Source organism: Anomalospiza imberbis, chromosome 20 (assembly GCF_031753505.1).
Source record: "Anomalospiza imberbis isolate Cuckoo-Finch-1a 21T00152 chromosome 20, ASM3175350v1, whole genome shotgun sequence".
Classification (NCBI taxonomy): Eukaryota; Metazoa; Chordata; class Aves; order Passeriformes; family Viduidae; genus Anomalospiza; species Anomalospiza imberbis.
The window spans coordinates 8,189,061-8,200,907 of record NC_089700.1 but is presented as its reverse complement, the minus strand read 5'-3'; the positions used below and the strand labels follow the sequence as shown (position 1 = coordinate 8,200,907).

Below are 11,847 nucleotides of genomic sequence, written 5' to 3'. Positions count from 1 at the left end.
AATAACGTGCCTTATGCAAGGACAAAAAAATCCCCAGCCAATGAGGCACCTCAGTTTGCACTAACACTGCCCTATTTACTATCAGGAGACCAATAAAGATTTCCTCTCTGAGTCACACCACTGGCTGGCTCTTCCACGTGCCGTTCCTTGCTGGGTGGGGGTGTTACATGTGGGGTTACTGCTGCACCCCCACCTCCGGGCAGAAGCAGCACACATGGATTTCCAAAGGTTCCTGCCTGTCCTGAACTCACCCAACTTGCTTCCCAGCCTCCAGCAGCACGTGGCAAAACCAGCAATTCTCCTGGGACTAGGAGAGGGCTGGTGGCAAAGCAGCCAGAGGGAAGCAATTTCCTCGATGCTGGAGGCTGCTGTGTAAATGCAGAGCCAGCAGGCAAGTCTGCAGCCACAGAACTGGCAGCTTGGCTCAGGAACAGCTGTGCCCAGTTATTCCAATGGAAAACCAAAGTGGCTCCTCCTACCCATCCTCACACGGCTCCTTCCACCGCTTAGTGGGAGAACACAGCAGGGAGGGAATAAACTCAAAAGAGAAAAATAAGGGTTTATTACAGATCTTACAAGGTCCAGATCAGTGCTCTGAGCGTGCTCCCAGCTTGCTGAGCTTCTGCAGGAGGGTGCTGCGCAGCTCCTCGTGCCCCAGGCTGTCCGTGACGGACTGCAGGAAGTGCCCCTCGTTGGCTCTGCGCAGCGCGGCGCAGGGCGACCCGTCAGCCTTGCTGGACGCCTCGTACTGCGACAGCACCTCCAGGGCCACCACCAGCAGTGGCTCCTCACAGCCCCCGGCGGGCAGCATGGCAGCCACGTGCAGCAGGTGGCAGAAGAGCTGGATGCAGGTGAAGGACACCTCCTGCGCGCAGGGCTGAGCCGCGGCTCCCGCCGTGGCCTTGAGGGAGGCCAGCAGGTCGGTCAGGCTGGCGCAGTACAGCTGCACCACGTGCAGCCAGGCCTCTGGTGGCAGCCAGGTGGAGCAGCTGGAGCTGCAGAGGAGCTGGAAGCCCCGCAGGAAGAGCACGGAGAGCTGCAGGTGGCAGGCGAAGGGGCGCAGGTTGAGCAGGGGCATGTGCTGCACGTACTCCAGCGTGTAGGGCACGTGCAGCACCTGCCTCTGCAGCAGCTGCTCCACCACGGGCACCAGCCTCCTCCACTCACCGGGGCTGCACCAAGGCAGCACCTGGATGAGGGCCACCAGGAAGCCTTTGCTGAAGAGATTCACCTCTTTGGGGTCGTCCACGTTGACGGAGAGCAGCGCCAGCATGGTGTCCCTGAGCGCTGGGGACACGCAGCAGCACTCCATCCACGCCAGCAGCCCGCTGCCCGGCCCGTAGGCTGGCCAGGACTGGGATGTCCACTCGTCCTCAGGGAGCCTGCAGATCTCGAACAGCGTCGCTGGGACCTCGTTCTTGAAGTGGTCCCCATAAAGCTTCTTCAGACGGAGCCCCACGGTCCAGTCCAGTGATGCCACCTTCCTGTGGAGCCAGGCCAGCGACTGCACCCACAGCTCCGAGGAGGGGACGGTCTCTGGTGCCACCAGCTCGCACAGCTGGCAGAGGATGTTCAGAATCAGGTCTTTGGTCTCCAGGGAAGGGAAGAGCTGCTCCCTAGGCTGATGCCAGTACTTGGTGTAACCATCCAGAAGTTTGCAGAGGCTGAGGAGAAGTGGGAATGGGTGGCAGGATTTGATCCAGTGCTCTCCTGAGCAGGACGGTATTCCCAAAACCTTACTGAGGATCTGCAGGCTCAGCTCAATCTGAGCAGAGTCTGACTTTAAACAGGGAAGGACAAAGGCTTTGGTCACTTCTGCAGGTGACACAAGTGGGGTGGCTGAGCCTGGCTGCAGGAGAAAGGCCAGGAACTGAAGGAATTGCTCCTCTTCCCCTGCTGTGGAAAGCTTCCCCCACACTGCCTCCTCCAGGCACCTCACCACCAGGCTGCGTGGCCTGCCTGGATCCTCGTGGCTCTCCAGGAAGCTCAGCGCTGGGAAGGAGCAGAGGATTTGGGCGAGGAACTGGTGTGCTCCGAGGTTGACCACAGCAAGATGACAAACCTGCTTCACTGTGGCCTCGGGGGACAGCAGCGTCAGCCTGGCCACGGAAGCCACAGCCCTGGCCAGGCCTTCATCAGACACACTCTCTGTGATCTGGTTCAAAGTCACATTCAGGTCCTCCTGGAACCCCTCCCTGACAACCTGCACGTTCTGGGACAGACCTGGGCCACCCCAGGACGCCAGGACACCTGAGATCACTTTGTTTTTGTCACTCAGTGATAGCTCAGTGTAACACTCCACGATGGCTTTGGTCACTTGCATCTGCAGCTCTTGGGCCTCCTGGTCATGGTGGGATGTGGCAAAGTTCACCAGCGTCTCCAGCAGTTTCAAAACTAGCTCAGGGGTCTGGAACAGAGCTTTGTTTTTCACCAGGCACTCGACCCAGGCCTTCGAAAAAGCCCAGGTCTTTTCAGATGCAAAAACAGAGCAGGTGTCCACATGGCGGTCCAGCCTTTGTGCAATGATTGCCATGGCAACTGCAGACACGAGGCTGGTGTCCAAATCCTTCAGGACAGCACTGGTGTCCCTGAGGAAGTCCTTGGTGAGCTGTGTCAGCTCTGACACCACCCGTGTCTCGCCCTCCCCCAGGTCTCTGGTCTCCAAGAGGAAATCCAGGTTCTTCCCAAGGCTGGTCAGAGCATCCAGGAGCCGGTAGCTCTCGAAGCAAAGCTCCTCACATCCCCTCAGAGTGTCCTGCAGCTCCTCTCCCCAGGCCTGCAACAAGCTGCAGAGCAAGTCCAAGCCCCCAAAGAGCTCCTCACGAGAGGGTTTGGTGAGGCACAGGAGGCTCATGCTCCTCTCTGCCTCCCTCACCTTCTCTCCCAGCCCGCAGGGGTGGTACTGGCTCTCAGTGTCACTGCTCCAGAGGCTGACCATGGCACCGACCTTGGCCAGGTGCTCTGCGATGGGCAGGGGGCTGTCCCCTGGCCCCAGCCCCGAGGACAGGCACAGCAGCTCGGCCAGGTTGGCCAGGGCGTAGCACCTCAGGCGGGGCTGGGCGATGCTGCCTCGGATCTGCTTTAACCCCTCCAGCAGCACCGTGGGCAGCCCGCTGGCAGCTGGGGCGCTCCCAGGGTCACCCTTGAACCTCTTTGGGGGCTGCAGACCATCCTCCAGGGAGAACTCCCCGCCGTGCTGATGGATGAGAGCGCTGAACGCCGACACCGTGGCATCCTCCTGTCCCTCCCGGTGCTTCAGCACCTCCCACCACACGTCCAAGAAGAAGCTGATGTCCGACGGGGACGTCTCGCTGGCGATGTACTCCACCAAGCTCCGCAGCTGTCCCCGGCACACACCTGGGGGCAGCGCCAGCAGCAGCTGCACGAAGAGCCGGGGCACGCCCAGCGCCTTGACCAGCTCGAAGAGGGCGGTGTGGTTGACATCGGGGATCATCGCGCCCACCGAGAAGAACCCGTCATCCTTCCAGCCCCACTCCAGCGCCGCGGCGGCGGCGGCGGGGGGAGCCGGCAGCAGGATTTTGGCCCACACGATGGCCACGGCCTCCTTCTTCCACAGGCCCAGCGGCGAGGGGCAGCGCTCGCCGATCTCGCGCAGCGCGTCGGTGATGGGCACCCCCGCGCGGGGCCAGTCGGCTTTGCGCAGCTCCCGCAGCGGCCGCGGCTGCAGCAGGCGGGCGGCCAGCAGGAAGCCGCCGTGCAGGATCGCCGTCTCCTCGCCCACGGCCCAGGGCCCGCCGGGACAGCCCGGCGCCATCGCGGCCCCGCGCTCCGCCGGCTCCATGGCGGCGCCGCGCGCTGACGTCACGCCGGGGGGTGCGTGACGTCACGGCGCCGGCCGCGCCCCTTCTCCCCCCCCCATCCCACCCGCGGGCGCGCCCGCAGCGCCCCCTGGCGGCGCGGAGGTGGGCTGGGTTAATTAATTCATCCATTAATTGCCGCGCTCCAGAATCAACGTGTTTAATTTGACGAAGAGGATTCGAAACCGTCATTAAAACTGAACTGAAAAGCTCGGACGAAATCGCAGCGAGGAATTTTTCCCGTTCCAGCTCAGAAGTGCCAACGCTGCCTGATCTTCTCCGTGAAGCTCATTTCAGTTTCACGACGAAAACCCGATTTAAGGTATTTTATTTAAGGTTTTCATCAAGAAAATGAGCAGTCAGGCAGCATACCTGGCAGAAACAATGCCAGGAATGACTCCCTGTATTCCCAGCAAAAGCAGAGTGACTTCACTCCAACGGAATAAACCCTGAACTGTTATTTCCAAAGGCAGTTTCTCACCAAAAGCTAACTGCAAAACTTATTTCAAGCTGCTCTCTGGCACCTCAGCAGACAGTGCAGCTACAAACCCCAAAGCACAGCCTCAGCTCCCTCCTGGGACGTGGAAATCTCCTGGAGAAGGGGTGGAAACCACCCCATCAACAGCAGGATCCCAGTGAGGAACACACCACGGGCTTCTCGAGTGAACATTTCCCCCTGGAAGCTGGTGAAACACCTTGGAATGAAAACAAGGACTGGAGCATTCACCCAGTTTGGCAAGATCATTGCTTTGTTCCCAATAAAGGGATGCACCCCACACCCCACTGGAGAGGGGGAGTAGCCACAGCTACCTCAAAATCTCCTCTCTAGCCTGCAAATGAAGGACAGCTAAAGCAAATTAATCAGGAAATTAATTAATCAGAAAATAACGTATCACCTTTCCTTCAAGCATAACAACAACACAGAAATGCGATGTTTTCTTGACTGAAAATCCCTGGTTTTGAGGCCAAGGGCTCAGCTGCTCCTTTGCTGCACAACCCCAGTTTTTTGGAAGGAAGGGATGTGAAAGGGAGAGAGCAGCAGGCCAGAGACATCAGCTTAAATCAACCCAAAGAAACCACTACGGGACGTCCCAGCACCCTCTGATTGGGAAGGCAGCACTTTAACCAGGAGTGGCATTTTCTTGGAAGAACTCCAAGGCACAGAGGAGCAGCACAGTCCATTCCTCCAGCTAAGCTGAAACCTTCTTCATGTTGTGCTCAGCAAACCACTTGTCACTGTTGTCTGCAGCCATGGCCTGCACAAAGACGAGGGGGAATGTGGTCAGAACAGGAGGAAAGCTCTCTGGAGGGATAAATCATTTTTTAGCCACTAGTAAGGAGAACTGGGACTGAAAACCAATGTTCTCTACCACAGCAAACAATGTGACCATGCCCCAGGAGTGAGGCTGGACAACTCCACCCAGGGCACCAAGTGAGCTTTGAAAACAGATTTATTTTCCTTACAAAGCCTGGGTAATTTGCTTCTAGGAAAAAACTCAGCATGGAATGAAAATTGGATTTTACAGGTATCTCTAATCTGGAAGAAAATGAATGTGCAGCCACTTACATCATCCAACAGCTTGTCACCATTAGGGTCCACCTGGGACAGCTCTCTGAACGCTTCATCCCCCACAAAACAGATTTCATGGCCATCCTGAAAGGAAGCAGCTCAGTTATAACCAATGGCAAGGGGAAATTTAAACCCAATTCAACCACTGTTTCCAGTTTTACTCACAGGATCAGCCAGAATAACCACTTGCACCGTGGCTTTGCCAGGCGTGTCCAAGCTGACCAGGGGTGTCAAAATCTTCTGATTCTCCTTTTTCATCAGGGCTTCAATGCTTGGCAGCTGAAAGCAGAAAACAAACCCAAATCACCTCGCCGCTCCGGGTTGTTTTGTTAACACCAAAAACTGCCTTCCCCAGCTGGGGGATGAGGGAAGGAGGGAGGGAAGTGGGGCTGTTACCTCTTCCTTGGCACAGGAGAAGGCGATGCGGCCAAACGCCGTCCCATGATCCACTGCCCCTCCAACAGCCTTCAGCTCCAGCTTGCACTGGGACAGGGAAAAACCCAGCCTGGCTTGCAGGGACACTGCTCTCCAGGCTGCAGCTTTTTCTCCAGGATGTGGGTGATTCCAAAATCCCCCATCCATGCCTTTCCCACCAAGCCAGAGCAAACCACAGCTTTGCTTTTTTTAAAAGCACAGCTGGGTGTATACAGCTTCAATTAAAACACTCATCATTAAGGGCACATTTGCTCTGATTAAGAACTTTTTTTTCCTTTCAAGACTGTGTTCTCAGGAAATTGGTGGTTTTTCCAAGGACTGACCTGGTTATCAGCGTAGCCCAGCAAAGCCCTTTGTTTCTCCTCATCCTTCTCATAGATTTTCATCCCAAGCAAACCAGACCAGTAGCTCACAGACTTCTGCAGGTTTGAGACACCCAGGGTTACCTTCCACACGGGATCTTGAGGATTGCAATAATTTCAAATTAGCTACAAACGTATTACAGCTTTAAACCCACAGTTAATGTCATTAGTATTCTTGAGAAGTAACAGAGAAATGATTTTAAAAGTGTACTGTTTAACAAAATGCCATCAAAGTAGACACACTCTGGTACCCCACTGGTAAATCTCTGCTGAACAACAGTAGGGGTAAATATTTCACCTTGCTTGGGCTGTTCCTTGTCTTCCAGGTAGAATTTGTATCCTCCTGGGGCTTCAGCTTCAAAGACACCAGAGGTGACTTCTTTGAGGGGCCACCCCATCTTCCTGGCATTGCTCACAGCCTGGCTGGACACCAGAGTCATGCCCTAGAGAGGAGACAACACAATCCATGGGGTGGATGCAGACACATCACCTGCTTCCACACAGGAAACACGAGATCTCCATCTGCTGCCAGCCACTGAATCACAAAAAAAAGATTAAAATAATAAATATAAGAGTGTTCTCCTGCAGCAAGTCCTTCCTAGCTCAGCACCCCGTGTTGGATCTGGCAGCAAACACCAGCTGTCCTACACACAGAGCAGAGGCAGAGCTCCAGAAGTGTTTTCTGCACCTTTAAGTGAGCACAAATCTGCTCTGGTTTCTGCTCTTCCAACTGGGAGACAACCACAAAAGCAACACTGAAGCATTTAAGGGACCAACAGCATAAAAAAAAAAAAAATAGCAGCTGTGACAAATGAGCTCCTAATTATTAAGGTAAATCAGAGCTCCTAATTATTAAGGTAAATCAGCTAATCGTGAGAAGGGTTGGCTGCTTGGAGTGGAGCTCACCAGGAAGTCGTTGCCCAGGCGATATTCTCCAATGCCATAATTGTAAGTCAGCTCTGCCACAAAGTGATTGTCCTCTGGTCCATAGCCCACCATGGTCTTGCTCCATTTTCCATCATAAGGGCTGGAATATCCGCATTATCCATATTTTAATGTCATCAGTATTGAAATGAACCACCAAGAACTGTAAGTATTTGTGTTACAAGGAAGAGTTGTGTTTCTAGAGTGAGATAATGGCAGGTTTGACCCCGGGCTGTCCTTCATATGATAAAAGCAATTCTACCTCATTAACAGCTTATGCTTTAAGAGCACAGGCTGCTCATTAGCTGCAATTACATAATCACTTCCTTATTGCTAAGCAGGAAAGGGCAACAAACTGTAAGATTCCTTCCACTTCACAATGAAATGCGTTCCTCTTTCTGCTTTTTATCATTTCTTTTTCTTTACAAAAGCCTTTGTGGCTACCACGAGGGATTTTTAACTCAAGAACCTTGATGGTGCCACGCTTACATAAACAATCAGTGGAACTGGATTCCTGATAAGCTGAGAAATAATTAAGCATCAACCCACAGGTGCGGTATTTATGTTCAATATAGGCACTGCACCTACACAGAGTGGGGGGCTGTAGGTTGCAAGGGGAGCAATTTAACAAGAGACAACACAGCCCTTATTTACTGCCAACAGCAGCCGTACCGGGCACTCACCCGTTGCAGGTGGCCTTGCAGCCCTCCTCGAACTCCTCGTGCCGCAGCACCTGCGGAGCCACAGCACGCTCTGGCTTGGGAGGGGATCCCCTCGAGCATCCCCTCGCTCCAAGCCGGAACGCCTTCCCTGGGCACGGGGAAGCGGGCGGGAACGGGGACAGCGCGGGCAGGAAACGGCTCCCATCCCCATCCAATCCCCATCCAATCCCCATCCCCGTTTCTATCCCATCTAATCCCCATCCCCATCCCATCCCCATCCCATCCCTGTTCCCATCCCATCCCCATTCCCATCCTATTCCCATCCCCATCCCATCTAATCCCCATTTCCATCCCATCCCATCCCCATCCCATTCCCATCCCCATCCTATTCCAATTCCCATCCATCCCTGTTCCCATCCCATCCCCATCCTATTCCCATCCCCATCCCATCTAATCCCCATTTCCATCCCATCCCATCCCCATCCCATTCCCATCCCCATCCTATTCCAATTCCCATCCATCCCTGTTCCCATCCCATCCCCATCCTATTCCATCCCCATCCCATCCCCATCCCATTCCGTTCCCATCCCCATCCTAGTCCCATTCCCATCCCCATCCCATCCCCGTTCCCATCCCCATCCTATTCCCATTGCCATCCTATCTCCATCCTATTCCCATTCCCATTCCCATCCCCATCCTATTCCTATTCCCATTCCCATCCCCGTTCCCATTCCCATCCCCATTCCCATCCTATCCTATCCCTATTCCCATCCCCATCCCCGTTCCCGTCCCCATCTAATTCCCATCCCCATCCTATTCCTATTCCCATTCCCATCCCCGTTCCCATCTTATTCCCATTCCCGTTCCCATTCCCATCCCCATTCCCATCCTATCCTATTCCTATTCCTATTCCCATTCCCATCCCCATCTCCGTTCCCGTCCCCATCTAATTCCTATCCCCATCCCATTCCCATTCCCATCCCCATCCCTTCCCATGCCCAGGGCCGCGTCCCGGGGACACGGAGGGCGCAGAGCCGCCCGTTCCCGGCCGCAGCCGCCGCGCCCCGAGCCCAGCCGTCCCCGCCCTCACCCTCATGCCCAGCAGCTCCCGGTAGAACCGCGCCGTGCGGGCCCGGTCTCCCACTTTGAAGACGAAGTGCAGCGCCCTGCGGGCGGCCATGGCGGCGGCAGTGACGTCACGGGGCGCGCGGTGTCGCGGTGACGTCACGGGGCGGTGCCGCCGTGCCATGGCGGCGCTGGGCCGCGCGTGGCGGGCGCTGCTGAGGCCCCGCGGGCCGCGGGCGGAGCCGGGCGGGCGGCGCGGGGTGCGGGCGCTGCGGCGGAGCCCCGTGCGGGTGCTGCAGCCGCAGGGCCCCCGGGAGGGCCCGCGGAGCCCCCGGGAGGGCCCGCGGAGCCCCCTGCGGGTGCTGCAGCCGCAGAGCCCCGCGGAGCCGCCGCCGCCCGCCGCGGAGCGCAGCGCGGCCGCGCCGGGGCCGCGGTACGAGAAGGCGGCGCCCGGGGACCGCAGGCTGGGGTGAGCGCGGCGAGCGGGGCCCGGCCCGGCTGCCCCTCAGAACCCCCGCGGGACGGGAGGGAAGAAGTGCCGCCCCTGGGAGGAAGGGGGGAGACTGACACACGCCAGGCTGAAGGTACCGGGAGGGCTTCGAAGAACCGGGGAGGGGTTCGAAGGGAGATTAAAGCCCGTCCCGTTCCACCTCTTACCGTGGGCAGGAACACCTTCCGCCAGACCAGGTTATCCAAGCATCATTCAGCCTGGCCTTGGACACTTCCTGGGATCCAGGGGCAGCCACAGCTGCTCTGGGTAACCAGTGCCAGGGCTTCACCACCCTCACAGGGAGGAATTCCTTCCAGTATCCCATCTAATCCTGCCCTCTGTCACCTTGAAGCCATTCCCCATTGTCCTGGCACTCCAGGCCCTTGTCAAGTCCCTCGCCAGCTCTCTTTCAGGGTCTGAAAGGTGCTCTAGGCACCCCAGAGCCACCTCGCCCAGCCTTTCCTCCTAGGACAGGTGCTCCATCCCTCAGATCACCGTTGTGACCTCCCAGAGACGCTCTCAGGAGCTGGTGAAGGTCAGACTGAAGGTGCTGTGAGCATCACAGCCACATTCTCTGAATAATTTCTCCACAGAAAAGTGGTGACTATCGCCAAGTCCAAGAAGTTTCGGGATAATCACGGGAAGGTTCTGCTGGAGGGGCACAGGCTGATCAAGGATGCACTGGCGGCAGGGGCTGTGCCACAGACACTCTTCTTCAGCACCGTGGGGCACCTGAAGCTGCTGCCGGAGGCAGAGATAAAACGAGCCAGCTTGGTTAAGGTGAAATTTGAAGACATTAAGACCTGGTCTGACCTCGTGACTCCTCAGGGGCTTCTTGGTAAGTTGCCTCTGAAACAGTTGCAACACTGCCCAAAGGGAAACATTTCATATTTAGGATGATGACTCTCTTAATAATCTTTCCTTAGACATAGCACTGCTGGAAAATAAGTTTTCCTTGCCAAGTGATAAACTGCTCAAACTTCCTTTAGGTGGTGCCTTTCCTAACACTTCCTCCAGTACATCTTCAGTGAAATCTGGGCCAGCTCTTTCAGAGCAGGCCTCTCCTGGGGGTGGGTCAGTCATAAACCTGTCACACTTCATTTCCTCAGGCATTTTTTCCAAGCCTGACCCTGCCAAGATGTCCTACCCTGCAGCTCAGCTCGCCAACTCCTTGCCACTGCTCCTCATCTGCGACAACATCCGAGATCCAGGAAACCTGGGGACTATTCTGAGATCTGCAGCAGGAGCAGGCTGTGAGAAAGTGCTGCTCACCAAAGGTAAGAGAAAAGTTTGAGTAGCGTGGGAGTAAGGCAGGGAATGAGGTGTTTGAAGATGTTCCCCAGAGTTCATAAGGAGTGGCTGGCATGGTTGGCTGTGGCTCTGAATCCCACCTTTGTGGGGATCCCTGTGCTGTCACTGTTTCTCCCCGTTCCTCCCCAGGCTGTGTGGATCCATGGGAGCCAAAGGTGCTCCGTGCAGGCATGGGGGCTCATTTCCGTGTGCCCATCATCGCCAACCTGGACTGGGAATCTGTTCCCACCAACCTCCCTGCTGGCATCCAGGTCTGCGTGGCCGACAACAACGATCCCGACGCTCCGGCCGGGAGCACGCCCGTGCCCAGAGGGGCTGGCTCTGCTCCTGCCAGCCCAAAAGCTCCCATGAAATCCAGCCCCAAGGCTGCTCCTGAGCACGAGGATGAGGAGGGAGCAGCAATCCCAGAGCTGGCTGCACAGCACTACTGCGAGGACTGGGCACAGGCTCCGGTGGCCGTGGTGATCGGAGGAGAGACCCACGGCCTGAGCCCGGCCGCGCTTGGGCTGGCAGCCAGCACGGGGGGGAAGAGACTGCTCATTCCCGTGGTGCCAGGCGTGGACAGCCTGAACTCTGCTATTGCTGCTGGCATCCTGCTGTTCGAGGCCAAGAGGCAGCTGCTGCGGAGGCACAAGCAGGAGGATGGCAGGCAGAAGTTGCCTGTGCCAGGCTGAACTGGTTGGGTGCTGAAGGAGCACCTCTCGCCTTTAGTTCTTTGAGGGTTAATAAAGAGCAGCTCGGGCCGTTTGGTTTGCAGTAAATGAGTATTTAAGGCTGGAGAGTGCTGGGATGAGTGTGTGGCTCCCAGTGTGGATGTGGTGGCCACACGGTGATGCTAGAGAGAAGGGAAGGGGAAGGACAAGGACGGGGAGCAGCCCTGGCCTCACCTCAGCCGTTCCCCGCTGCTCCAGCCCTTTCATCCAGATCCATGGAGACCTCAGATCCCTCGTCTGTGCTGGCCCAGGCAGGCTGCTGCTGACAGTGCGTGTCCTTCCCAGCCTGGCTGCTGGCTGTGGTTTTGGGTCACAAAGACCAGATTGCTGCTACCTGAATAGGTCCTGCCTGTGCTTACCCAAATCCTGTGCTCCAGCAACCACTCCAACCCTGCCATGGCCAGGCTGGCCGGGGGTGGCTGTGCTGTGGGGTGTCCGAGCTCCAGCCCTCCTGACCACAGGCTGCTGGGAGGTGCTGGGCTGCTCCTGGAGCTGCT

General features: G+C 56.7%; 3 protein-coding genes across 3 annotated transcripts; 1 reads left to right on the top strand and 2 right to left on the bottom strand.

Annotated features, from left to right (window-relative positions):
- Window positions 1–546: 546 nt before the first annotated feature.
- On the bottom strand, window positions 547–3,813 carry GEMIN4 (gem nuclear organelle associated protein 4). The gene has a single exon (XM_068210604.1). The coding sequence runs from the start codon at window positions 3,800–3,802 to the stop codon at window positions 587–589; it is 3,216 nt and encodes a 1,071-aa protein (XP_068066705.1). The 5' UTR covers window positions 3,803–3,813; the 3' UTR covers window positions 547–586.
- An 882-nt stretch (window positions 3,814–4,695) lies between these two features.
- On the bottom strand, window positions 4,696–8,990 carry GLOD4 (glyoxalase domain containing 4). Its single transcript, XM_068210602.1, has 9 exons — window positions 8,862–8,990; window positions 7,793–7,842; window positions 7,092–7,212; window positions 6,484–6,628; window positions 6,147–6,283; window positions 5,785–5,871; window positions 5,554–5,667; window positions 5,386–5,472; window positions 4,696–5,074 (listed from the first exon to the last, which is right to left on the bottom strand). The coding sequence occupies exons 1-9, from the start codon at window positions 8,949–8,951 to the stop codon at window positions 5,009–5,011; spliced, it is 897 nt and encodes a 298-aa protein (XP_068066703.1). The 5' UTR covers window positions 8,952–8,990; the 3' UTR covers window positions 4,696–5,008.
- A 25-nt stretch (window positions 8,991–9,015) lies between these two features.
- MRM3 (mitochondrial rRNA methyltransferase 3) lies at window positions 9,016–11,320 on the top strand. The gene is made up of 5 exons (XM_068210601.1): window positions 9,016–9,141; window positions 9,211–9,305; window positions 9,920–10,164; window positions 10,436–10,603; window positions 10,767–11,320. The coding sequence occupies exons 1-5, from the start codon at window positions 9,019–9,021 to the stop codon at window positions 11,309–11,311; spliced, it is 1,176 nt and encodes a 391-aa protein (XP_068066702.1). The 5' UTR covers window positions 9,016–9,018; the 3' UTR covers window positions 11,312–11,320.
- Window positions 11,321–11,847: the final 527 nt, after the last annotated feature.